Source organism: Alternaria metachromatica (genome assembly GCF_023757995.1).
Source record: "Alternaria metachromatica strain BMP 0045 chromosome Unknown scaffold_23, whole genome shotgun sequence".
NCBI lineage: Eukaryota > Fungi > Ascomycota > Dothideomycetes > Pleosporales > Pleosporaceae > Alternaria > Alternaria metachromatica.
Window position 1 is genome coordinate 260,544 of NW_026055514.1, and position 25,966 is coordinate 286,509.

Consider the following 25,966-nt stretch of genomic DNA (forward strand, 5'->3'; position numbering starts at 1 on the left):
GATTGCCATAGACGCCAAGTTCCCCGATTGGAAGAGCAAGTCTCAGAACAGACGAGAGCGTCCAAATCAGAACAACATGAATCAGAAACAACCGTGATCTGCGTGAGGAAGTAGCATTCGTGTACAACAATCTATCGATGGACATTCCTCGGAGCCACTTACCCCGCCAACCGAAAGCACCTCCCCGCATCACAACACCACAGTACCCAGTATAGCATATCAACCAACAGGAACGACCAACAACCACTCTAGACCTACCACCAAAAGAAGAAAAAAGACCCCTTCAGATTCGCCCATCCAGAATCCTACACAGGCGACATCAGCCTCACTACGCCCCACGGCCCGACAACCCCAACCAATCCAACAATGCCATCCCAAGACACACCCATCCTAGACACACACATCCACCTCTGGCCCTCCACCGCAACATCCCCCTCAAACCACGGCTGGATGACCCCCGGCCACCACCTCTCCAAACGGCACGGCATCTCAGACTATCTTTCCATTACATCACCCCAGCCCGCGGGATTCATCTACGTAGAAACTGATCGGTATCTGCCCTCCGCGGAGCCAAGTATCTCAGACTCTGATAGCGATGACGATGTTGAGGGGAAGTTGAGGCAGTGGGCGAAAGAGCCGTTGGAGGAGGTTAGGTTTTTGAGGAGGATTGTTGAGGGAAGGCCGGAGGAGGGGGAGGGGGATGGGTTTACGGGGGAGGAAAGTGGGAAGATGAAGGGGGCCGTTGTGTATGCGCCTTTTCATCTGGAGACTAGGGTGTTTGATGTTTATTTAGAGATTGTGAGGGAGGTGGCTGGGCCGCAACTGTGGCGGAAGATTAAGGGGTGGAGGTATCTGTTGCAAGGGAAAGGGGAGGGTGTTGTTGCTAAGATGCTAAATGAGAATGAGGAGAGCTGGGTTAGCAATCTAGTTGGGTTGAAGAAGTTGGGAGATGGATGCCAGGCGTGGTGTTTTGATGTGGGTGTCGATACTAATAGAGATGGGACGGGGCCTATGGAGGCGGTTGGGGGGTTGATCAAGGCTGTCAGAGCGAGAGAGGAGAAGGACGGAGGTGGAGATGGGAAGAGAGTGAAGTTCGTCCTGAGTACGTACATGTCTCCCCCTTTTCTTGCACACCCAAGCCAGAAACCGCAATGCCCTGTGACACCTTTCACAAACATAACAAGATAACACCAAACTAACACAACTCCCAGACCACCTCGCCAAACCCCCCCTCACCCCCACATCCCCCACCCCATCCCCCATCTGGCTGCAAACCATGTCATCCCTCTCATCCGACACAAACGTCTACATGAAGTTCTCCGGCGCCTTTAACGAGTTCACCGTCGAGCCCACTCCCTCCGACATCCCCAGTATCCTAAGCGCTTTATCTCCTTTCCTGGACCACGTATTCGAGTGTTTTCCGGGCAGAGTCATGTTCGGGAGTGACTGGCCGGTGTGTAATGTGGGTGGGCCTGCGGGGGAGGAAGGGAGTTGGAAGCTGTGGAGGGAAGTTGTGGAAAGTTGGATGGAGGGGAAGGGGTTAGGAGAGGGGGAGAGGGAGAGGGTTTGGAGGAGGGCGGGGGAGGAGGCTTATAGGGTGGTGTTGTAGATAGGGGAGCTGATGTGATGGTGTATGTAAGGGGAGTGTTTTGTTTGTCTTTGTCACTTGACGGGCATCCCAGATAGATTTATACTTGACGTTGAATGACAATGTGAGGATTTGTGACTGTTGAGGCTTGTATGCTTCATGAATGGATCGAGATGAGGACTCAGCTTTTCTGTGTCGATCTAGAGATGGCATGACGAGATTGTGATAACCAGCATAACCCATCGCGTCTATCCATCATACCCACCAGCCTACGCAAACCCGCCCTCCCCCTCCCCACCCATCCCCAACAGCACAACGAACGTCGCCTTCTCCTGCGCACCCGCCCCTTCCTCCCCTCCCCCCCTCCTAACAAGCCCCAAATACGCACCCAACTCCTCATCATCGCTTACCTCAACCACAACCTCACTGTCCGCCCTCCCCCCTCTATGCACAACCAACCCCTGCAGCTTATGCACAACGGTACCAGGGTGTTCACGCATCGCTAAGTCGCGGAGTGCGTTGACGGAGGGGGTTTGCATGATGGAGAGCCAGACGGAGCGCGTGGGGTAGGGGGTTGAGGAGTGGGCGTGGAGGCGGAAGTAGATGGGGAGGGGCGTGGGGATGGGAGATGTTGGGGTGGCGGGGTAGTAGGGTTGTTGGTAGGGGGTGTGTGGTTCGGGATGTTGATGTTGAGGGTGGTACTGGTGTTGGGATGCTGGTTGGTAGTGGGTGGACTGGTAGTGGTGTTGAGGGGGATAGGAGGGGATGGGTAGGACTGCGGCGTCGCTGGCGGCTAGAAGGAGAGATGGGTCGATTTGTAGGTCTGAAGCTGTGGATAGAGATGGTGCGGCCGTATATGTAGTCTGTGTCCTTGCCTTAGGACCAGCACTATTGTGTTGTCTCCCCTTATTTCCCGTGCTCGTCGTGTGTGCAGCGACGACAGGCGGTGCAGGTCCTGGTCCCGGGCCTTGATGAACCTGTTTTTTCTTGCTGGGGTCTTTGGAGGTCTTTTCCTGCTGTTGCCTCTTCATCACATCTCGGGCCAACACTTCCAGAGCCCGTAACTTCCTTGCGTACTCTGGATCGTCTTCCCCTTGTGCGAGCGCCTTCACCAGGAACTCGGACTCGTTGACCCACGCTTGCTTCAAACCCGTCCAGCGTTCCTCACCAGCTTCATGCTTGTTCGAAAATTGAGCTGCTTTCAGCTTGTCAGCAAAGGCGCTTCGGACGTGTCGCGTCTGTTCGGGGTTGAGACCAAGGAGGTTCTTTGCGTCGGCGAGGGTCATGCGTGAATCCATCGTTCGTAAGCGCTTTGTAACGTCCAGACAGATAACGTCGAGTGACAGCGCTCTCTGACCTTTCGGACGGAAGAGCGCGTCGACGTTCTGTAGCACCTCTGGCTCTTGTTGGAAGACTTGGGTCAAGTGCGCGTCATCTCGAATGAGTTGTTGTACAATCTGCGCCCACTTCTCCGGACCGGCAATGGTCTTCTTTGTGACTTCCTGCTCCTTGCAGATCTGGAGAAAGCTCTCTCGAACCTGCCGGTACATATCGTTATCCAGACCGAGGTATGCTTTGGCTTCGTCGATGGTGGTTTCGGAAGGGAATCGAGGAGGTTCGCCAGGAGCATCGGCTGGTAGTCCGGCCCAGCCGCGTGTTCGACGTCTTCGCTTGCGTGTCCGCCATTTCTCGTCACTCTCGGTCTGAAGCTGTTGTTGGCGCAGTTGCTTGCGTAGCACTTCCTCCTCGCTCAAGCCTGTGATGTCGGGTTCGGGGAGTATAGGCCGCGCTTCTTCCATAGATGCCCCACCCTCCTCTCCTTGTTCCTGAGCAGTCGCGGGCTCTTCTTCGCTTCCATCGTCGCTCGTAGATTCCTCTGCCAATATCGCGTTGCCAAGCTGGTTGATCAAACCTCTCCCAGGCACAACCTTGGTAGGCTTCTTCTTCGGCTTCTTTTGTATCCTCCCTCCATCGCCCTTTGTCTTCTTCGACCTAGAAACGCTTTCTCGAAGCAAGAGCTTGAGCCTCAGGCGTAAGCGCAGCAGTTCGCGGTCGTTGATCTGAAAGCCCTCAGCCTGTAGCGTGTCCACCATGTCTTTCTGCGTATAGTTCTGTTCCCATAGCTGCTGGAGTCGCGCGACGAGGGCCGTGTTCTTGTGCGCTGGGTTCTGCTTCGAGGGGAACTCCCATCGCTATGACGTGATCAGTCGGGGATTCGCGGAGGAGGATGGAAGTTGTGCGATAGCGACGCACCTTGAATTGTGTCTGGAAGGCACGCTTGCTGAAGTAACAAGGTCAGCGTTAAGTGTCCTAGATATCTTCGCCAAACACTAGGTTGCGAAATGACGGTGAGCGAGTACGGCGACCCATATGTACTCTCCCGCGCAGCGCTTGCATACCTTGGGGTGAACCCTCGTATCTCAAAGTACGACATGACCTCTTCCAGACTCCTGCGCTCCTCGACATAGAGCTGATAGCATAGCGCCTCTTTGTCGTCCCAAGAATACACCATCCTTGATCTCGTATGGCAGTATCTGGTGGAGGCTTGCGAGAACTGCGCAACTGGTTTGACTGGCGAACGCGACGCAATCGCCAAGACTTTCGGCCTCGGCTGATGATGCCCCGAACACGTGGACCGAACACGGCTCACTCATACATCGCACCTACCGAACCAGATTGCGCATAGCGGCATGTATATTATGGCTTTCTCTTGGGTAGACGGTGGTATCGGACAAATTATTCCTCACCGTCTTGAACGAGACTCAACACCTCCAAGCAGACCACCCTGGGCCCCTCATATACCGCGATAGCCCATCTATCATACCCCACATCCTACACCTACGAGCAACATGTCGCACGCCCGCAAGAACAGTCTGTGGACGCCCACCACGCCGACAGCGGCGCAAACCCCTCAGCTGCTGTCTGGCAAGTCCATGATGATCACCGGCGGCGTCACTGGCATCGGCCGCGCCATCGTCCTAGGATATCTCCAACACGGCGCAAACGTCGCTGTGAACCACTTTGGCGATGACAAGTCCTCCTCGCAGTACCAAACCCTCGTCGAAGAAGCAGCCTCGAACCTACAAACCAGCAAAGAAGAAACAGAAAAGAGACTAGTAGAAGTACCCGGCGACGTAGGAAACCCCGAGACAGGCAAGAAGCTGGTAGATGCCGTAGTACAACGATGGGGACGATTGGACGTTGTGGTAAGCAACGCTGGTATCTGCGAGTTCAAGGAGTTTCTAGAGTACGTACCTGCGCTCAGCAACAACACTTGAAGGGTGCAAAACTAACACCCGTCTACCAGGATAACACCCGACCTCTGGAACAACACCCTCACCACCAACCTCACCGGCGCATTCCACACCATCCAAGCCGGCGCAAAGCAAATGTCCACGCAATCCCCTCCGGGCGGCTCCATAATCGGCATATCCTCCATCAGCGCCCTCGTCGGCGGCGCATACCAGGGCCACTACACGCCCACAAAGGCAGGTGTCCTGTCGCTCATCCAGTCCTCCGCGTGCGCACTCGGAACACATGGTATACGGTGCAATGCGCTGCTACCAGGTACAATCAAGACGCAGCTCAACGAGAAGGATCTTGAAGACGAGGAGAAGAGGAAGTACATGGAAGGCAGGATACCGCTTGGAAGAACGGGTGTGCCAAGTGACCTTGCTGGTCCGGCGATCTTCCTCGGCAGTGATTTGAGTAGCTATGTGAATGGCGCGCAGTTGTTGGTTGATGGGGGGTTGTTTGTAAACCTCCAATAAACCAGTCTTTTTCAAACCCAAATGAAAACAAAGTCCATCATATCATCCATCTTTCACCACGTCAACTCCACCTCTATCCTTCTCACCCCCGCCACCGCACATAGCACATCCCCCCTAATCCTCCCCGCAGCCTCCCTCTCCACCCCCTCCATAAACCGCCTAACCCCCTCATTCTCCCCCATCACCCCAAGCACACCCTCGCCAAGCACATCCCTCGCCTTCCTCAACCCCACCCTATCCCTCCTCGTCTCCTCCCTCAACACCCAATACCTCTCCGGCGCCATCCCATGTAGCTGTGCACCCCGTACATCCATGCCACCTATCCTATCAACCAACACCGTATCCAGGATCTCCGGCAACGGCATCGGTAAGGAGGTTTCCTGGGGGATAGGGTGGTAGGTGCAGGGATTGCGGCCGCAGGGGATGCAGGACCGGCAGAGGGGGCAGGTGTATGTCTGGGAGCATTTTTTGGAGCCAAGAGTGCAGGCAGGGGGTGCAGAAGATGTGCGTGCAAGGGAGGGACTTGGGGATGTGTGTGGTGGTGTCGTAGGGGGATGTGCAGATTGGGCAGGTGGAGGAGGAGGTGGTGGGGGAGGAGGGAATAGACGCTGTTTCGAGACGGCGAGAGGCGCATGTGAAGAAGTGTAAGGTGTCTGGGTCTTGCAGCAGATTCGCTGGCGTGTATGCGGTTTCGCGCCATTCTTGGCCTGCTGTGATGGCACTTTTCACGATCTCTCCCACCCCCATAGCTGGATCCTGCTGTGCCTGGAGTTCCACAATGCGCAGATACCGATACTGTGCCTCTGTCTGGCGCTGAGGATGTTTCAGCGTCCCATCTTTCACCCACTCCCTGAACGTGTCTTGCTCGTAGAAAGAAGGAAAGTCTGAGTATAGCTCTTGTAGTGTATCATTCTGTGCCAGCTGGATGACTGCGGAGTTGTTGGCTTCTAAAGACTGGATGAGAGAGGTGGTGAAAGTTTGGAATGTGTGCATGGAGTGGATGTATGGGTCTGAGAGGGGGGTTAGGGGCGTGATGAAGGACTTGTGGTGTCTTAGGTCGAAGAGGATGGTTTCGATGGAGGGCATCTTTTTGATGTTGAGGGGTCTGGGTTTTGGGATTGGGGTTGAAGGAGGGACTACGAAATCGGCCATTAGAAGGAGGGTGTGAAGGTTTGGTCGATTGGGTTCGCGGGATTTGGAAGGGAAGGAGAAGTTGGGCAGATGAAGCTGTGGCGACAATGTGCATGTTACGCTGTGAAGTGAAATAGAATAACGGTTACGACCTCCTGGGCCATCGGAATTGCACTGTGACCGAGTTAGTGTCCTTGAGATCTGCCACCTTGATACGATGCGGATCAGCGAGGGTAAATACATTGAGACCACACGTGTGACAGTCCCCGATACACGATACCCGATAAATCTACCCGTTCCTCCTAAAACAACACCCATCACGCCAACTCCATCGCTATGATACCCATATCAACACTCACAAAATGTAGATGCGAATGTACGAAAACCGTGAACACCCTAGTATGCGAATATCTACCGTACTTTCAAACGCCATCAAAGATCGCGTCAAGAACGGATACCTCGATCAAGAAACCTGTCAAATGTTAGAACCTGTCCGGTTCATTCTTCAAAACCGACCCTATTCAAGAGGGAGTGCCTGCTCTGCGCGAGCATCAAGGGGGGTTGAAGTGCAGTTACCTCAGCAATGTTCTGGCGCTCGATATAGCTCTCCTGCTTCACGTCTCTACCAACGCGCCAGTACGAGTCCGTGTAGTCCGCGCAGTTCATCTCGCGGAGGAACTGCTCGTCGTGCGTGATGACCAGCAGCTGGAAGTTGGCTTGCTTCCTGCGGCTCTGGATGATCTGAGACAAGGACTCGGCGAGACCCTTGATGTTCTGCTGATCCAGGTTGGTAGTGGGTTCGTCGAGCGCGATGAGACCGCAGTTCGTGCCGAAACATTCTGCGAGCGCGAGACGGATGACGATTGAAGCGAGGACCTTTTGGCCTGCGGAACAGCGGCCTCGCATGTCCATCTCGGTGTCTTGTTTTACCATCACAACGCGGTAGTTGTATGTCCGATTACCTTTGCCATCGCCATCGGATACGATATGGATAGCGTCCACGTCCGTACCTTGGTACGCGTTGCGCCACAGCTCAGCGAGAATGGTGTTGATCTCCTCCATCTTGAGCGTGTGGTACTTCATGATTGCCTTGTCCAGAGCGCCTGCATAGCGCCCCAGGTCATCGATGGCTGCTTTGGTAGTTTCAACCTTGATGTGAGCCTCGCGGTATTGCTCCGCGGCCTTTTTGTAGATTTTCTCATACTCCGTCATGAGATCCGTAAGCTGGTCATCCTTGTTCTTCATGTCGCGCTCCAGAGTTGCCTTCCTGAGATTGAGATCTCGTACTCGAAGATCCCAGTGCTCAGCTTGCTGCTCGTAGTGTGCCTTGTCGCGCTCAGCGCCGAGCTCTTCTAGCTTTCGGATCTCGACTTCCAGGCTGTCGAGAGAGCGCTTGGCTTTCCGATAGCGCAAGTTTTCGCTGATCGAGCGCTTGTTCGTTTCCGTGTCGCGCACCGTGTCTTCAAGCTTTTTGATCTTACGAGTCAAATCGGACATGTCAGTTTCGATACGTGCGACCTCGCCTTGGAGGTTTTCAATCTCCCGATGAGTGCGTGCGAGCTGCTGTGGTCCACCACGGCTAATATAAGCATCGATTTCCTCGTTCGCCTGGTTGAGCTGGCGCACAGTGTCGGATAGCCTAGCAGCTTCATCGTGAGCGCGTTGAACGCGATCGTTGCCACGGCGGTTGATGTCGTCGTACTTGTACTGCGCTTGCTCGATTTCGGGGTCGATGTTACTGATGTCCTGGTCGAAGCTGCGTAGGGCTTCACGTTGCTTGTTATTCTCCTGCTTGAGGTCTTCAACTCGATCGGCGAGATCCCGCTTCTCCTTCAGCTTTGACTGTGCGCTGCTCAGGTCCGCGTTTATGTCACGTACGCTCAGCTCGAGAGTTGTGATCTGGTTACGTGACTTGTCCCTGGCCGCCGTAAGCTGCTCGAGCATTGCCCTAGCGTTGCGGCTATCGTCAGACACACGTTGCAGATCGGTCTGAATCGCGTCGATGCCCCGAGAGAGACCTGCAGACTTTTGCTTCCGTGCCAACTCTTTGATCTCCGCCTCAAGCTCCTGCGCTCTGCTATAGTAGGCAACAATGGTCTGTACCTCCTTTGACAACGACTCAACTTCTTGCTTCGCAGCCTCCAGATCGTGGATGACAGCATCCTGGTCTTCGAGCTGTTTGTTGAGAGCGTCGCGCTCAGCAGTCAGCTTGGTGAGGTTGGTCTGGAGTGCGGGAAGTTCGGTGTCGCGCAGACGAGTCGCTAGTTCATAGCTAGGTTTGGCCTTGCGAGCAGTCTCAAGCTTGGCCATGATTTCATCAACATTGTCTTCCTCCACATCCTCCTTCGCCTTTGCAATAATTTTCTTGAGTCCGCTGACAAAGCCCGCAGTTGTAAAGTCCTCATCGTGATCATCGTGAAGAGTCCTCTTGCATAGACGGCACATATTGTGTTTTTCGGCGTATTGCAGGCATTTGCTCATGTACTCCATCTGTGCTTCGAACTTGGCTTTGTCTGTAGATTTTAGCTCGTAATCATACTCCAGGTCTTGCAGAGTCTCGTCAAAATCGGAGATGTCGTCCTTCTGTATGGATTCTTTCACGGTCTTTTCGTACTTTTGGAGGTCGGCACGATTCTGCTTCAATTGCGACTCCAAGCTTGACATCTCGTAGTTGACTTTGCCCAACTTGGTCAGCGCAATCTCGCGGCGAGACCCAGCCTCCTTGACCTTGCCTGCCCTCTCTGCCAGCACCTGCTGGAAAGTCGTCTCTAAAGTGGCGGGGTCCCAGTCAGAGTCCACCAGCTGTGAAAGGCGCTCATTGTGAACCTTCTTCATGGTCGCTAAGCTGTGCTGCTGGGTTTGTAGCTCCTCTCGCTTGACGTCGATAGCTGCAGACTCCCGAGCCTGCTTTGAAGCATCACCAAACTCATTCGTCAAGCGCTCCTTCTGGTCTTCGAGTGTTCGTACGTTGTTGGACGCTTCGGATATGCGTTCGTCGTAGCGTTCCGAGTTCACCGCGGTGATTGCGTTTTGGAGCTGCTTTTCGACATCTCGCTTCTTGTCTTGAAGTATGGCTTCGCTGCCCTCATCTGCCTTGATGTTGTTCATGGTCCTCTGGAGATCGGAGATGCGTTTGTCGTTGTTCGTGATCTGACTCCGGGCGGAGTCCTTGCTCTGACTAAGTCCCGATTTGCGTGTTTTTAGCTGATTGAGATTATCCTGGGCTTCACGTAGGTCGCGTTGTGTCTCCTCCCGAGTTCGACCCAGAACCTTGTTCTGATCGCGAGACATCTTATTGAGGATCTGCTGGAACTCTTCCACCTGCTTCTCGGTGATGTCGTAATCAAACCCTCGCACAGCATGTCGCTTAGCGGCTTCCTTGATAGAATTCTCGCGATGTTGGACCTGACGCTCATACTGCTCCTTCTGCGCCTCGTATTTGCCGATCTCGCTTTGCTTCGCTCCAAGAGCGTCCCTATTGTCTTCGAGGTTGTTCTTGAGCTCAAGATATTGATTCCGAAACTCTTTGGCCTGAGTGGAGTATGTCGCGACGCGCTCTTCGTACTGATCTAGCATGTCTTGGAGTTCCTCGTCCGACTCAGCCAGCTCCTTGATGCTGTCTTGAAGCTCTGCAACATTTTCCCTGTTGATGTCTAGCGTCTGGCGCTTGGACTTCAGCTGTTCCACGATCTGTACGAAGCGCGCCTGGTGGTTGTAGGCGTCTTCATACTCCTGCTTCGCCTCAGTCCATTTCTTATCGACGTCGTTGTAGTCCTCTCGCAGCGTCTCGATCTCGTCAAACAGTTTAGCTTGCCGCCTCTCGCTGTCCGCTGCGCGCGTCTTGTCTTCTTTGGCGTTGGCCTCGATGATCTTGAGCTGGCCCAGTTCGACGTTTCGGTCCTTCCGGATCTTCTTGATGTTGTCGATGGCTTTGGTGTATTTCAAAGCTTCGAAAATCTCATCAAACTTCTTTTTGAGGGTAGTCGCATCGCTCAGGGGCCACAAACTATCCTCTTGATGGCAGAAGATGACGTTTTCCAGGATGGCTTTGGATACACCGAGATACTGAGGGATGATCTGATCAAGCTCGGCGACACGGGTTGAGATGGAATGCTTTTCGCCGTCTTTAATCATGAGCAATGAGCCTTCTAGGGTCTTCTGGCTCCTCGTGGTCTTTTTGACGGTGATTTGCATACTACGGGTGGCGACCATGCGTACCCCAGAAGTTGAGCGGAAAGATAGCTTGACCTGCGCCACACCATCCTTCTCATTTCGGAGCGATGGGTCGTGGATGAAAGCGCCTCCAGTCTTGCTGCTTGACGGAAGCTCGCCGGTAGTCGCATACTTGAGAGACTCGATAATGGTTGTCTTTCCAGAGCCGTTCCAGCCGACGATAAGTGTGAGGGGTGCAGTGAACTGAATGACCTCTCCTTTTTCTGGACCGAAAGAGCGAACGCCCTGGATCATTAGGCGATCGACTTTCGACATGATGGCGGTTCGCGCTGCCGGCGCTGCCTCTTTTCCTGGTGTCTGTGAGGCTGCGCTTCTGGTGATGGGGGATCAGCTATCCGTTGTCGTACAATTGAGCGGGCGGATGTTGGAATTGCACCCCGCAGCTGGGTTGATATAGTAGCGTGTTGTTTGCTGCCTGTCAAACAGGCGCGGTAGCCTGGACGCGTTGACTAGCGGCGCGGTGTCACGTGCACAAGAGGGCCGTGCGGGCTGGGCTCACAAGCGCAACACTGTTGTCGTCATGCTAAAGTGCGGATGGGCATGCACAAAACATAGAAATCCCATCACGTCCTCGGGGAAGCTGCCCGCGCCTATCACCCGCGGCTTTATTGCACGACATCATATGCAGCATCGTGCATTTGAGACGCCATGGCGCAATATCAAAATGGCGGTGCTGAGGTACGCTGACTGGCCCTGCATCCTTAGTAAATCTGAACACCTGTCTCATGATTGTAGATGATGGCCGGAATGCCTATGCACCCCCAGACGCAGGAGTTTAACGGGCTGCCCATGGACGATGGCATGCAGTCGATGGATCTGGATATGGGGTCGCTGGACGGAGCCGAGGGCGGCCAGAACGGCGGATTCTCCTTTGCGGATCCACAGATGCAGGCCGCGAGTCTACCAGCCAGCAGCACCATGGGCGACATGCAGATGACAGGCGCAGGCGCTGGGCCTCTACCGACGGGCTTCGGCGCCCCCAACATGAACCCCTCTGGCAGCACCCTGACCGAGTTCACCAAGCGGCGGAACTGGTCGCAGCGCGTGCTGGAAGAGCTGCGCGACCTGCTGCACATACTGACTCCCGACGGCAGGGTCCTCTATGTCTCCCCCTCATGCAAGGCGCTCACGGGCTGGGACCCTACGCATGTCATGGGCCGCTTCATCAACGAGTTCATCCACCCCGACGACATTGGCATCTTCGTGAAAGAGTTCAACGAGTCGATTGCGTCCGGAAACCCGCTCCGCTTCTTCTACCGCTTCCGCAAGACCGACGACACATGGATCATCTTCGAGTCGCACGGCCACCCGCATCTCAGCAGCGACCAGAACTCGTTTGCGCCGCCCAACTCGATCAACTGCCGCGGCTTCTTCATGATGGCGCGCCCCTACCCGACCAAGAACGCCGCCCTCCTCGACTCCTTCCTCGAACACAAGATAGAGAACGAGCGCCTCATGAAGCGCATAGCCGAGCTCAAGCGGGAGGAGCAGGACGAGCAGGACGACTGGGCAAAGAAGACGGAAGGCGCCACCACCTCGGTGACTCCTTCCGAATCGCATGTCACGCAGAACATGAGCCAGGCAGATGCCGCGTCCTATGCGCAAATGCCGCCGCCAGCCAAGCCAGTCATCTCCAACACCGCCCTCACCCGCCAGAACCTCGACGAGGCCCTCGCCGCAAGCAAGCCCGATAGTATCAACGATAAGATGATGCGGTATGAGGGCGCAAATCATCTAGAAACAATCGAGATGTTGACCGGCCTCCGGTACAGGGACGGCGAGCGCTCACAGGGTATAAGTACCGGTGACGCCAGCCCGAACCTCATCCGTGGCGATGCAGGCATACAAATATCGCTAGACCGCGATGGCCGAAATTCTTCTGACAAGAAGAAGAAGCTCAAAATCGCCGACGAATACGTTTGCACAGACTGCGGCACATTGGATTCGCCCGAATGGCGGAAGGGTCCAAATGGGCCGAAGACGCTGTGCAATGCATGCGGATGTAAGTCGTCAACTCCAGAAGCAAGGAGGTATAATATGCTAATTGCGACAGTGCGCTGGGCGAAGAAAGAGAAGAAGAAACAACAAGGTCCTACCAGTATGCCAAGTGGAAGCGGCATGATGCACACACCATCCATGCCAATGCACAGCAGTACGGGCTCCAGCTAAAACCAGCATTTGGTTGTTGTCGGCTACTATCCTTGCGACCTTTACACGGCGTTTCTTATGAATCTCTCTTCTCTATTCTTTCTGGGCTTCAAGGTGTCAGGCATATCAACGGCGTTGCATTTGTGGCTATTCAGGGGCCTTTGGTCGGTTTTCCTTACGATCAGCATATGATTCCCAGGGCCATAGATAGATTCGGGCTGAGCAATGATACCACTTCTCTGTAGCGGGGATTGCAGATTGCAACTACCAGAGATGCGTATCTGATCGCTCCACGATTGATTTGCATCACGAGGCTGGATTGATAATGGTACCAGATTTTCCCGAGCATATGCTCCTCTTCATCTTCAGCATAAAGCTCCCGAATTCGAGGCGTTTCGCCTTGACCGCACTCATCATCCACGATCCACACACGACAAGGTCGTTGTGTAACATCTGGCATCACCGTTTGCGCCACCAACTTGGCGATCAATTGGTCGTATACAACGAGCGATGCTGCCTTCGCGACAGTCGAGTCATCATTCTCCACGAAGAGCCCTGAAGTGACCACCTTCAAAAGCTCACCGCTAACGTCAGGACCGAACACGATGATCTGAAAGTTACACCGCAGAAGTTGGGCGACCAGCATATCCTACGAAGAACGTGGATCATCTATTTTCGCACCAAGTTAGCCACACGTCAGGCATTCAGCACTGATGGAACTCTCCGAAGGAGCTACTACGATGTGCTGCGGCTCAGCAGTCGTCATTCCTCTGATTCGTTCGTACAGGCTGTTCGTCTAAACATGCCTCAGAATGTACGAGTCAGCCAATCAGACCACAAAGCGCGGGCGCTAGAAGCAGCAAAGTTGGTGTGAGGCGCAGCCCCGTAAACAGCCCTACCCCATCTTTCGACTACCAGGTACGTCTTTCAAGATAGGCGAGCTGCTGTGTACAGCATTAGTCTTGCGGTGCTGGTAAGGGTCAAATGTCTATGACTATGATCGAGATGACTTCAACGTCATTCAGCTAGGCTATCTAATGGAGTAACTCCCATGAGGCGTTCCGTAGGAACAAACAATCTCCACCGGGCGTAAAAACTCGTTGAATGTTGCGCAGATCCATGCTGGAGTCGTCAGTCAGACAAAAGAAGCATCAAAGCTATGGAGTAGGCGGTGCATGTACTAGTGTCACCGTCTTTCTGGGAGGCCTCATCTTTCCGTATAAGAAAGGGCATTACCAACCTTCCAAGATGCACCACTCCATCTCTATGCTCACGAAGAGCTCGCTTTTACAACAAGACCATCACCTTTTCACTAATCCCGTCATATACCAGCCATGTCAAAAATACTACTTCCAGTAGCCGCAGTATTCTCCCTGCTAGCCCCCACCGCGCTCTCCCTATGCCCACCACCAGGTGCAATTCTTCCACCACCATCACTCGCTGCCAATACCTCCAACTTCAGCATACCGGATGCTGTATTACAAAACTTCAGTTTCATACAAAACACTTCATTTGCGATCCAGGCTTCTATCGGCAACACCACGGTCTTCCAGTATGAGCATACAGCCCCTGGCCGTGAAGTCAATCAGTCGCTATTCGACACCAAGCTCCGCATAGCTAGTGCAACCAAGCTGATCACGGCACTTGCTCTGGAGTTGAGTAAAGACAAGATCGGTTTGGATGATCCGATTACAAAGTTCATTCCTGGTCTGAACGAAGAATACTACGGAGATGTAACGATCAAGTCCCTAACCGATCACACTTCCGGTCTCGGTCGCTTCGTACGTCCTCCACTCCTCCAGTCCCCCATCCACACACTGAACTAACACATCACCCCAGGGCTACACAACAGACATAGCATTCGGCCAAAATGCAACCGCTCTCGGGCTCCCACCACTCAACAACACCCTCCCGGGCTGCGACCCCATCCCCGGCGGCCGAACGTGCACGCCCCAGGAACTCCTCGACGAGTTCAACAGCCCAGTCTACGCCCCACACTCCCCTTCCTCCCGCGCCATGTACAGCAACATCGGGTACATCCTCCTCGGTAAAGCCCTCTCAGCAGCCCACAACACCACCTACGAAGACGTGATCCAAAAACTCATCCTCGACCCCGTCGGCATGACAAACTCTTCCTTCTCCGTCCCCTCAGACGACGGAGCCGCCATCCTACCCCGCCGCCCTGAAGATGCCTCATGGTTCGTAGCCCCCTTCGGCAACCTGAACCCAACAGGCGGTTTGTGGTCCACACCCAACGACCTGCTCACCCTGCTCCACGCGCTCAAGAACGGGGAGCTACTCAGCAAAGTCGAACTCAGATCCTGGATGCAGCCCACCACCTTCCTCCGCTCTCTCCACCAATACGTCGGTGTAGCATGGGAAATCTTCCGTATCGACGACCTTCCGCTCGAGTTTCCGCGCGCGGTCGATGTGTATATGAAATCGGGTGGCGTACCGGGGTATGGGAGTTATCTTGTGTTGATCCCGGAATACGATATCAGTATTACGATTAATGCGGCAGGGGGCGAGACGAGTTATTCGAGTGTCGAGCTGCTGGATACGGTTGTGAGTGCGTTGGTGCCGTGGGCAGATGAGCTAGCACGTCAGCAGGCGGAGGGGAAGTACGCAGGAAGGTATGTGCTTGAGACTGCGTCTTCAAACGACACCCTGGTCTTGTCTTCGACGGCAGGTCCGGGCCTGGCTATCGAAGCGCTGAGCGTCAATGGCGTTGATGTTATCGCTGCTTTGGCCATGAAGCAGAATGTCCCATTGGACAACTTTAGCGCGAGGTTGTACCCAACTGACCCAGATTCTCTGGGTACGCAGAGCGAGAATTGGAGGATGCTGCCTGATCAAATCAGCCCGGCGAAGAAACTGTGGGCGGGGCTGGAGTGTATGAGTTGGAATAATGGGGATTGGGCGAGGTATGTGGGGGAGCCGCTTGATACGTTTGTGTTTCATGTGGATGCCGAGAGCGGGAAGGTTGGGAGTGTGGAGTTACTTGGTTGGAGGGTGGATTTGGTCAAGGTGGATTGAGGTGTTTAGCTAAGTGTTTTTGGATTGTACCCCGTGAACTGAGGTTTCGATATAATTCGAGATGTCTGCACGCGTTCATGTTCATCCGAAATCAATTGGAATGTGTTTCTTCGATACCTAATATATGCAACTGTAGAAACACCAGCTACCAACCTTGTCCCGCGTCCCGACCACGACTAAAAACCAACAACGAAAGTACTACCGCAAGATGCTAGTAGCAAAGGGGGTATCGAATATACAAAGCACGAACGAAAGCCCAGCCACCTCCACCCACTCCACATGACGAGTTCCATCCTCCTCCCAACAACACCCACGTACTTCAAACAACAGTAAAAGTCCTCTGCGGATAATTATCTAACTGCGTCATATCCTGAATCTCAGGGAACCAATGTTCAAACAGCGCCTCCGCATCCTCACTCATCTCCTGTTCCGTCCCCTCAGGCGTACACTCATAGCATTCCAATCTGCCGACACGACGATACGTGTTATTCCCCGCCGAAGACGAAGACTTGAGCACGATGCCTACTATGGAAGAACGGAATGTCATGCTGACGAGGACGCAAACGAGGGTTTCGCCGTCTTGCAGCGCGTCTTCGCCACGAGGAGGAACGACGTCGGGAGTGAAGTCAACAGTCATGCCGTTTTTAGCTAGATTATACGAGGGTGGTGCGTCTGGCGATGCAGCTGAAGAAGGCGGAGACGAGTGGAACACGACTTCTGCGGCCATGGCACCTGAGAGTTCGAGGGGCTCGCCCATGATGGGTGACCAGGCACTCGCACGCTTGCCTTTTGGACCGAAGGAAGCGCGGCACGCGAGATCCATGGCGCTTGTATTGTCGAAGAAGATGGGAGAGCCTTCGACGGAGGCCCACGACCAACTTGGCACGTTTTGTCCTTGGGCTAGTTTGGGGCGCCGGCAGCGTGAGCTGTCGTTGGGATACCAGAGGAGGCCGAGGGTGCTGAAGGTCCATTGGCCGGCTATGTAGCCGGATTGGAGGGTCGGAGAAAGGGCTTTGGCGATGCTTGCTATTGCTATCAGGCGGTCGCTGTCGTAGGTGAGGTGGCGTGCGGTGTATTCGGTTATGATGTAGGACCATAGTTGTAGTGTCTCTTCGCGTCTGCGTAACAGCTCTTGTTGGGCGCCGTTCGTGAGGTTCGTAGAGGCCAGTTGGTTTGTCATGCTGTCCATGCGGGTGTGGCCCATATTTCCGTTGGTGTTGGCTTGTTGTGGCCTGTTTGCTGTTTCGTAGAGGACTCTGCCAAACTCTTGCTTGACCTGGTCGCATGGCCGCGTGTCATATGTATTGTCGTCGATACGCCCGCATTCGCATTGGTAGCCTTCTCGGCATTCTAGAATCATCTCGCTCTTGGTGAAGTGCAGCACTCTCGGCGAAAGTAGGCGTTCGGCGTACGGCCATGCGCGAATCAAGAGGGGCGTGTATAGATTTGCTTCTTCGGACATGTTGAAGGGTAGCTCCCACTCGTTCATGTGAGCATTTCCGTCAAAAGGTGCCTTGAAACTGTAATGAGTCGGCTGCTCCCGCACGTTGATCTTATGTAGCGAGCCTTTGTTGTCCGTTGCTTGGATTTTGAACGGCTGGGTTTTGGGAGGAAAGAGGGGTTGGGTACTGCTGTCGGATGCGGAGGTCGCCGCAATCGTCAGGAAGGCGTTGCCGAAGATCTCATCCATCTTGAGCGAGTCTTCCAGCTTCTCTTGGACGTCATCTTGTATCAGACACAGACTATCGATAAACAGCCAGCGGAAACCAAGCGCTCGGGTGAGGAAGACGGCCTCTTGGTATGCTCTTGGCAATGTTGACCATGGAATGCTCTTCTTGTGTGATTGCAGGTTCGCCAAAGTCGTTTTCGGGATACCTTTGGCCAGTCCCCAGACATGGCTCAGGGCGATGTACTCGCCGTGTTCGTATCTCCGCTCGTCTTGGATGTATTCACTTTCGTGCAAGCGCATGCTCTTGGAGTCGTCGCGCGACAGTAAATCTAGAACGCGCTTGGGTAGTGTGGTCGGTTTGCCTCGGCGACTGCATGTAACATGGTTCTCTAGGCAATTCTTAATCAAGCCTCGCGCTGTTGCTAAGCCAGTACTCTGTAGTGGATTTTCTGTCACATGTTTTCCGCGCCCAATGGCGGAGAAAGGAGACTGGCCGTCTGCGGTGTTGTCAGTCCACGCGTTCCTGCAGAGCAAATGAGCTAGCAGGCAGTAGGTGACCGTTCCACGACCGCGACCATCATTACATCAACTGAAGCACGTCGGAAGGAAATTTGGCATACCTCCATCGGTGAAGAACTCAAGTTTCAGATCTGCATGGCCTGCCGCATGTTCATGTTCGTCCTCGTGGCAATCGTCATGGTCGTCGTTGTCTTTCCATCGGAGCTCGACGGAAAGATGTTCTTGGGGAACTTTTCCATTCTTTGGCCTGAATGTTTCTGCCTTCACTCTCACATTGTCTTCGTTGATGTTTGGGAACCGGTCGTGGTGTAGGAGGACGCCATTGAGGAGGAGCGCGCACGCGCGGCAGGAACTTGATCTCGACCTCAGATTTGGCAGCGTCGTGTCGACCCAAACGAGCGAATCTGGCCCGTTCTCTTGTACGCTGTCCGATCCATGGAGGTGCTTCTGGAGACCTTTACATGTCGCGCAAACAGAGACCATGGCGTCGTGGAGTGGTTGAAAATGCGTGATGGATATGACGACGGTGCGGGGTGCTGAGGTTCGTCCCCGTTGTTCCGCGGGGCGGCAGGACAGTGTTAGGGAGATGGCACACTGACCAGGTATACGTCAATTGAAACCCCTTAAGCAGTCGCTACTAGTGAAAATGCTGGCCCACGAAGCCAGTCGCAGCAGCTGACATTTGCATGCGGCTTCCAGACCATTCGACGGCCTAAGGTGGAAGGTCAGCTCTGAACCAAACCAAAAAGTGGAGGCGCCACTACTAATCCTACGGACAGTGAACCTCTCCCGCTCTTGTGGGGACGCCCAGCTTCCAAAGCACAAGGATCTCTCGTTGCACTGCGCCGAGGCTCCGATTATCATTTGCAGAAAGATAAGTATTCGGCGACCTATCGCCGCCTTGTCTCGCCCCTCGTTCGAAGACCTGCAGCACAGATCATCGGGCACTGCGCATGGCGATATCATCCAAGCTGGTGCATGCTGACATCTATCCTGCGCCCGCCGAACCTTGGTAACGAATGGATCGCGACGAATGCCTAGGTGCCGCTCGTTCGGTGCTTCTCCCGTGAACACGACCCTCGCGCCCGCAGATCCGGGTCAACGTGCTTCAGCCCATTTGTTCAATCATTCGTCAACGCAATGCTTTTTTCGAGCTGCTAGCCTACCAGGAGAATTCATGGTCAAACACGAGCTGAGCCATTGCTCGGCCAAGTGCTGCATTTAGCAGAAGTGACATCTAGATTCTCACCTGACAGCAGCCATGAGAATGTCTTCAAATCCAAGCTATCCGGCATCAGCAGAGCCGTATTGCCACACCGACGTTGTTCAGCCTGCTTTCAGACACCGGCGCATGGTGATGGCAGCCATGGAAAACGCCCTGCTTTCCGCTTCAAAAGCCGCCTCAAAAGCCGCCTCTAACAGCCAATCTTTCCTACGGAACTTTTCTGACTTGCATCCTACTTCCAGATCCGGCGCGTCATCCTTCCATGTACAATCTATCCACCGGTCGACCATCAGCATGTCAGATTCGTCAATCGCCTTTCGGCTGCGTCGACCACCGATCGGTCACGAAAGGACGGCGACACCTGCATGCCTGCACCTGCTCAAAAGACTGGGAGCAGAATCGCATTCGCGCAAGGCTTCATGCATCAACGATGTAAAGTCCAATGAAGAGGTCAACTTGCAATCTTCCGCTGCGTGTCATCACTTGGGCTTCGAAAGGGTGGTCAGGCTAGGACCCGCCAAATCGAGTTCATCTACATCCATGAGCCACTTCAACCGCCTTGTATGCAAGCCTTCACGACTCTGCCTCGCCATTCGGTCTGCGGTCTGATAGTCCGAGCCAACGATGTGGAATGGGCGTCAACCGCTGCGTTAAAAGCTCACTGTGTTCAAATGGTCGCTAGAGGCTGTACGCCCAAGCATGCTAAAGGCGAAGCCAACATCACGAGAAGATGCTGCCTAAACTCGTGGAGGCTTGAATGATGAAGTTGCGCACCGTTCGCGAAGTGCGATCTCGTAGTGACCTATAGCGTGCCGACTTCAGACTCCATTACGCGTATCATCGTCACGTAGGCTCATAAAGTTCTGTTCCAGGACATACGGCGCTCATCGATCGGTGGGACTCGATATTTATAATCCTGTTCACTAAACGTGACTTCCGCAAGTCGCGTCTTACTCACTATTACCACGAGACTGCGCGTCGTGTCTGCGTGAAGGGCACAGCGCACGTGCCTTTACCAGCAGAATCGAGACTAGCGCTGCGGGACTGCATGTGGTAGCGACGACCCGGCCCCACATCGGGCTGCCACAAGCATCCCAGACGTGCCAGAGTCACGATGTATGCAACTCGCCTGGCAACACCAACATGACTTCGGTTGTCAGCGCATTGCGCAAGCAGATTGCAACATGCGAAGCCACACTCAAAGATCTGCGCCAACAACTGGCGGAAGCGGAGCACAATCAACGCGAGCAGGGCAAGATTGTGCCGCAAAAAAGGCGACTGGCAACTGATCCTGTAAACCCTATGGATCATGACATGAATTTTGGAGTCCCGGATCAGTTCCGCGACGAGATCTTTTCTATCCTTCAGCAAGAGCAAACGGCGCCGGAAGCCGCGGGCACTGTAGCTGAAGATGCGCCAAAATGGCCATTGGAGAAGAACGAGTACAAGAGATATGGAAGGCAGCTGATTATGCCTGAGATCGGTCTGAAAGGTGAGTTTGGTCATGAATAAGAGTTCTTGGAATGGTGCTGAGCTCGGGTTCCTTAGGTCAGCTTCGCTTGAGAGATGCCCGTGTACTCATCGTAGGTGTGGGTGGTCTCGGTTGTCCAGCTGCTGCATACCTGGTCGGAGCAGGAGTTGGTACCGTTGGACTAGTCGATGGCGACGTGGTAGAAGAATCGAATCTACACCGACAAATCTTACATTCTACGGCCAGGGTTGGCATGACCAAAGTCGAGAGCGCGATGGTGTCATTGAAGTCGTGCGTCTACCCATCAATATGTACTACGGGAAACCCAGCTAACCTACTAGACTAGGCTCAACCCTAATGTTACACTTGTCCCTCACACATCCCGACTTAGCCCAGAGACAGCGATTTCAACATTCAAACAGTACGACTTGGTTCTAGACTGCACAGACACTCCCGCGTCGCGCTACCTAATATCCGATACTTGTGTCCTGCTAGGCAAGACCCTCGTCTCCGCATCAGCCCTCCGTATAGACGGTCAAATGATGGTCCTGAACAACCCACCCTTACCAGCCGGCGATCCCAACGGAGGCCCCTGTTACCGCTGCGTCTTCCCCAAACCCCCACCCCCCGAATCCGTCGTCTCATGTGGCGACGGCGGCATCCTAGGACCGGTCGTTGGCGTAATGGGCGTCTTGCAAGCACTCGAAGCCATCAAAGTCCTCACCCACAAACCCACCACCACACCCGCAGATCCGCCCAGCCTTCTCCTCTTCTCGGCTTACTCGAATCCCATGTTCCGGTCTATACGGCTCAGGAGCCGGAAAGCGAAATGTGCTGCTTGCTCGACGCACGCGACGATTAGTGCAGAAGCGCTGGAGTCGGGGAGTCTGGGTTATGTCCAGTTCTGCGGTAGTTTACTTCCAGATAACAATCCACTGGCCCCTGAAGAACGTATATCAGCGAAGAACTACGCTCAATTACGATCCGGTGTCAATCCTTTCACGGGAACAGTCTCGAAGAAAGAAAGCCACTTGCTAGTTGACGTCCGTGAGAAGGTGCAGTTTGAGCTGTGTAACATCGACGGTAGTATCAACGTGCCGTTCTCTGCGGTCTCAGCCACCCGGGGATCTGCCTCTGCCGTCAAAGAAGAGGACTGGACCAAGATGCTGCGGCAATCCGAGAAACCCATCTTCGTTGTGTGTAGATTGGGCAATGACTCGCAGGTTACGGTTAAGAAGATGAAAGAGCTTGGACTTGATGCGGGAGGGAAGAGGTACATTGGTGATATCAAGGGAGGGCTGCAGGCGTGGAGAAGTACTGTCGATACTGAGTTTCCGGATTACTGAGCTTGTACTTCTAAATCCTTATGTAGATGAGGACACTGAGTCGGAATCAGCATTCCTAGTCAAACACCCTACCTACCAAGCTCAACAACAAACCTCTTACCACCCCCGTATCCCTCTACCATCCTCTCCAAAACCCAATCAACGCCCTCCAAGCCCTTAACCATCTCAACCTCCTGCGCACTCATCCACCCCTTCTCCATGCCAAACGGTAAATACGTCCCCACAACCCACTCCATCAACCCCTCATTCCCCTCCTCGTACAACGAGTCTGACCACGGTTCAAACACCCTCTCTACACCCTCTGGCAAGCTCTCAGGACTGAAAGCAGGTTGCGTAGCAAAGACTTTGCCTCCGCCTTGCGCTGACAGAACGCGGCTTGCGAGGGTGATGGTTTCGGGAGTGGATATCATGTCCACGACGACATCGTAAGGTACATGCGCTCTGAGTTCTGCGATAATCTGGTCGGGTGGAAGTGTGTGGTCGATGATACTACCCTTGCTCCCAATCAGCTCACGCACAGTACCCATGTGCTGTGGTGAAGACGTTGTGATAACATCGTACCCTGCGCATCTGAGGTACTGTACTGCTAAACGACCGAAACTGGAACTTCCGCCGTATATCAATATCTTTTCTCTTTCTCCTTCTCTTTCTTCTGGGACGTCATCACCTGGCTTGCGCAATCCCAGCCGCCCGGAGAAGAGACCAGCAACACAACTCGCGTTCATTACCAGCGCCACCAACGCTGCTTCGTCATCTTTGTTCATGTCTTCCGGTAATCTGACTACCATCTTCTCCCCTGCAGCAACGAGGACGTAGCGTTGATATGCACCATATTCGTTGCCCTGTGTACCGAATCTCTTGCTAACGAGAATACGGTCGCCAACTTGGTGTTTCGTGACTTTGGAACCGACAGCCGAGATCGTGCCCGTGTAGGAAGAGCCTGGGACGAAGGGAAAGGAAGGCGGTGGTGGGGTGCCACGTTTAGCGATCTTGGCTTCGATGGCGTTGATGCCGATGAGGGAGACTTTGATTGAGAGTTCGTAGGCGGAAGGTTTGGGGATGGGGAGGATGTGTAAGGTGAGTGGGGAGTTTGGGGATGTGAGGATTGCGGCTTCGTTCATGGTGGGTGACTGTTGAAAATCGCAGTTGAGTTGTGCCAGAGAATGGATTTGATGGTCTGTTATACATTTGCATGGCTGTATACTACTACGTGTTGGTGTAGAGCTCAAAGGAGGTGGCTGCAGTATACAAGAGTCGATGATTAAGCGATCATGATCCTACGGAAAGTTTCCGCCACGCATTACACAGCACGATGCTGAGCTGCCGTGTTTTCGCTACATCATTACCCACGTCAGATCGATCAATCTGGGTAGTTATTATCATGCTGACATCGGCTCGGGCTGTCGGTGCTTTGAGGCTTTGAAATGCGGGAGAGTAGGGCGCCTAATCTGGACGATGCAGACACGGATGGAAAACTCGTGCCTGGTCAGAATACCTGGCCTACTTCCTGCCAATGCGTCCATGGTTCTGCGGATATCTCTTCAGTGTTCCTCGCCTGCCAATTCGCTCCACTGAGCCATTGATGTGGTCTTCATCCTCTTATCTCAGACGCCTGGCCTTCACTGCTCTGCGAACTCAGGCTTCGTCTGCATATTACTCTGCACATGACTCTTGAGCGCCGCCCAGCGATCTTGCACTGCATCAGCGCCCTGAGCCCCTTTCCCACTCCCACCCACAAGCTGTGCCAGATTCGCATTAAACCTCTCCTTCTCCAACTTCTCCAGCTTCTCTTTCCGCTTCTTCGCACCCTTTGTTTTCTTCATGCTGTCGGGCATCTTCTGAGGTTGCACTATCCGCGCTTGACTTGTTTCGAGCCCATCTTCTCCAGACTCTGGCAGTGCGTCGGCGAGTGATTCGAGGTTTGCGATGAGCTTGTTGTTGGGGCGTCGCCGTTTTTGCGTCTTGGCAGAAGACTTTTCGATTTTGGATACGAAGGAGGAGTGTTTGATCTTTAGCTTGTCGCGCTTGGAGGAAGGGTACGAGGGGATGCCGTCGGGCTTTGGGAGAGTTGCAGTGGTGGTGGTGGGACGGGCGGCGCGAGCTGACTTTGCGCGCGCTGTTGTGCGCTTCTTGATGGGTGCCTATTCGCTCAGGTAAGTATTTGTTTTCTTGTACAGAAGTCGCTAGAGAAACATACCATGGCTGTGTTGTGTGTAGAGAACGTTGGATAGTTCCTGTCGCATAGGGCTCGATCGCTGTTGCGCAAAAGTTCTTATCGATAACGACTATTGCCGACGTCAACCACCCGGCCCGTGCGACCTTCACAGACACTGGACGTACAACTCGGCTTCCGTCTCACGACCCTCCATCCGGATGTAACTTTGCGGCTACACGAGATTCACGACTTCATACGCAACTGCAACTGTATGACCTTCTCCGACGTGATTCAACAGGCACATCGCCTCAGTGAGCTACCACGCCTCCTCATCGTGCCCCTTTGCTCATCCTTGTCGCATCTACCGGGCTAAGTCATGTGTTTCACTCTTCACAGACTTCCTGTCATCATGTACACGCTCGTGGTGCTTGAGGCAACGCGTTCAACTCCGCCAGGATGAAGTCCGAAGAGCTGCCTCACTCGACGCCACCAACGGCGAGTCGGACTCCGCACCAAACAGCAAACAGCAGCTCTTCTCGCAGCCGAGTCATCTAGTCATGCTTCGACCTGGGGCAGGACTGCTTTATGGAACACTCCGATAAGACTGCAGCATATCGGGCTTGGCTAGGTGCGGCCCGTTCCCGACCACCAACTATTGGCTGTCTGTCGCATAACGATCCTCGTTGTGATCACCTATGATGCACTACGATGGCATGATTTTCCCTCGTTTTGTTTCTTGCAGGGTTCACTCCAGTAGAACATGTCATAGAAGCGATTGCCACAGGCAAGTCAAGGTATACGAGAGAGTATTGCTTTTTTACAACCCCAAACCTGTCCTGAAACGCTATCATTTAACCTCAGCTGCCACCATCTGCGGGTTGGCAGCGCTCCGGCATGTACAACATCCCCGTATCACTGTGGCGCCATCCTTCATCCCAACACTACGGACCTGGGCTCAGCTCCACGACGGCCGTCTAGCCTAGATGCAGGCACGCGTGCGACCGATCAGCATCGAATCCCGCCCACTGCCGTCATGTTGTTCTACGATTCGCTGCGGGTCGCGACTCACATCCCTTCCGCTTCTATTTGTGGTTCTCTAGACGAAACTATGCGAACCCCTCATCGTCTCTGCCGCGACAAAAGGCAATCATTCGCATGAAATGCAAGACGCGTAGTCCTGGTGACTCGGACTTTAAGGGAGCATTACGAACAGCGTATGCAGCTTGTCCGAAGTTCGAGAACATCTGGCCCTATTCATCTCCTTGTAGCCGCCAACATGCTATTTCGATAAAGATTCATCAAGGCTCATTTCAATGCAATCTCCGAACCGCGCAAGACACGATGTGCGAACAAGCCCAGCATGAGAATGCGCTCATTTCAGCTCAGAATCATGGTACTATTCTGGTAATGGTAGCTTGGTTTCTTGCTTGCCTATTGGTATGAACTCCATCTGGGTTTCCATCTCAATGCTGATCATTGTCATAGGCTATATGCACTGTAGCAAGAGTCGTCGCTCGATACAGATCTGAACACCTTCGCCATCTCTCGTCGACAGATGACGTCATTATCGTTACCGCATCAGTCTTTGCCCTTGGAAGCACCGTGATAATATCCACGGCTGTGGAATCGGGCCTGGGGAAGAGGAACTGTCTCCTCAGCGATGAGGAATTGGAGC

The 25,966-nt window shown here is 53.9% G+C and overlaps 9 protein-coding genes across 9 annotated transcripts; 4 read left to right on the forward strand and 5 right to left on the reverse strand.

Annotated features, from left to right (window-relative positions):
• Nucleotides 1-1,857: 1,857 nt before the first annotated feature.
• Nucleotides 1,858-4,100, reverse strand: J4E83_008289 (uncharacterized protein; the record flags this gene model as incomplete). Its single annotated transcript, XM_049335186.1, has 2 exons — nt 1,858-3,780; nt 3,918-4,100. 2 exons carry the CDS (start codon nt 4,098-4,100, stop codon nt 1,858-1,860), a joined length of 2,106 nt encoding a protein of 701 aa, XP_049185725.1.
• Nucleotides 4,101-4,437: 337 nt separating this feature from the next.
• On the forward strand, nt 4,438-5,358 carry DHG2 (L-rhamnose-1-dehydrogenase; the record flags this gene model as incomplete). Its single annotated transcript, XM_049335187.1, has 2 exons — nt 4,438-4,835; nt 4,896-5,358. 2 exons carry the CDS (start codon nt 4,438-4,440, stop codon nt 5,356-5,358), a joined length of 861 nt encoding a protein of 286 aa, XP_049185726.1.
• A 1,629-nt stretch (nt 5,359-6,987) lies between these two features.
• On the reverse strand, nt 6,988-10,977 carry J4E83_008291 (uncharacterized protein; the record flags this gene model as incomplete). Its single annotated transcript, XM_049335188.1, has 1 exon — nt 6,988-10,977. One exon carries the CDS (start codon nt 10,975-10,977, stop codon nt 6,988-6,990), a length of 3,990 nt encoding a protein of 1,329 aa, XP_049185727.1.
• A 393-nt stretch (nt 10,978-11,370) lies between these two features.
• On the forward strand, nt 11,371-12,891 carry J4E83_008292 (uncharacterized protein; the record flags this gene model as incomplete). Its single annotated transcript, XM_049335189.1, has 3 exons — nt 11,371-11,400; nt 11,458-12,724; nt 12,776-12,891. The coding sequence occupies 3 exons, from the start codon at nt 11,371-11,373 to the stop codon at nt 12,889-12,891; spliced, it is 1,413 nt and encodes a 470-aa protein (XP_049185728.1).
• Nucleotides 12,892-14,204: 1,313 nt separating this feature from the next.
• J4E83_008293 (uncharacterized protein) lies at nt 14,205-15,906 on the forward strand (the record flags this gene model as incomplete). The annotated part of the gene is made up of 2 exons (XM_049335190.1): nt 14,205-14,651; nt 14,710-15,906. 2 exons carry the CDS (start codon nt 14,205-14,207, stop codon nt 15,904-15,906), a joined length of 1,644 nt encoding a protein of 547 aa, XP_049185729.1.
• A 319-nt stretch (nt 15,907-16,225) lies between these two features.
• J4E83_008294 (uncharacterized protein) lies at nt 16,226-18,577 on the reverse strand (the record flags this gene model as incomplete). The annotated part of the gene is made up of 2 exons (XM_049335191.1): nt 16,226-18,072; nt 18,196-18,577. 2 exons carry the CDS (start codon nt 18,575-18,577, stop codon nt 16,226-16,228), a joined length of 2,229 nt encoding a protein of 742 aa, XP_049185730.1.
• Nucleotides 18,578-20,462: 1,885 nt separating this feature from the next.
• Nucleotides 20,463-22,136, forward strand: J4E83_008295 (uncharacterized protein; the record flags this gene model as incomplete). Its single annotated transcript, XM_049335192.1, has 3 exons — nt 20,463-20,811; nt 20,868-21,081; nt 21,137-22,136. 3 exons carry the CDS (start codon nt 20,463-20,465, stop codon nt 22,134-22,136), a joined length of 1,563 nt encoding a protein of 520 aa, XP_049185731.1.
• A 68-nt stretch (nt 22,137-22,204) lies between these two features.
• J4E83_008296 (uncharacterized protein) lies at nt 22,205-23,257 on the reverse strand (the record flags this gene model as incomplete). The annotated part of the gene is made up of 1 exon (XM_049335193.1): nt 22,205-23,257. One exon carries the CDS (start codon nt 23,255-23,257, stop codon nt 22,205-22,207), a length of 1,053 nt encoding a protein of 350 aa, XP_049185732.1.
• Nucleotides 23,258-23,755: 498 nt separating this feature from the next.
• Nucleotides 23,756-24,336, reverse strand: J4E83_008297 (uncharacterized protein; the record flags this gene model as incomplete). The annotated part of the gene is made up of 2 exons (XM_049335194.1): nt 23,756-24,277; nt 24,334-24,336. 2 exons carry the CDS (start codon nt 24,334-24,336, stop codon nt 23,756-23,758), a joined length of 525 nt encoding a protein of 174 aa, XP_049185733.1.
• Nucleotides 24,337-25,966: the final 1,630 nt, after the last annotated feature.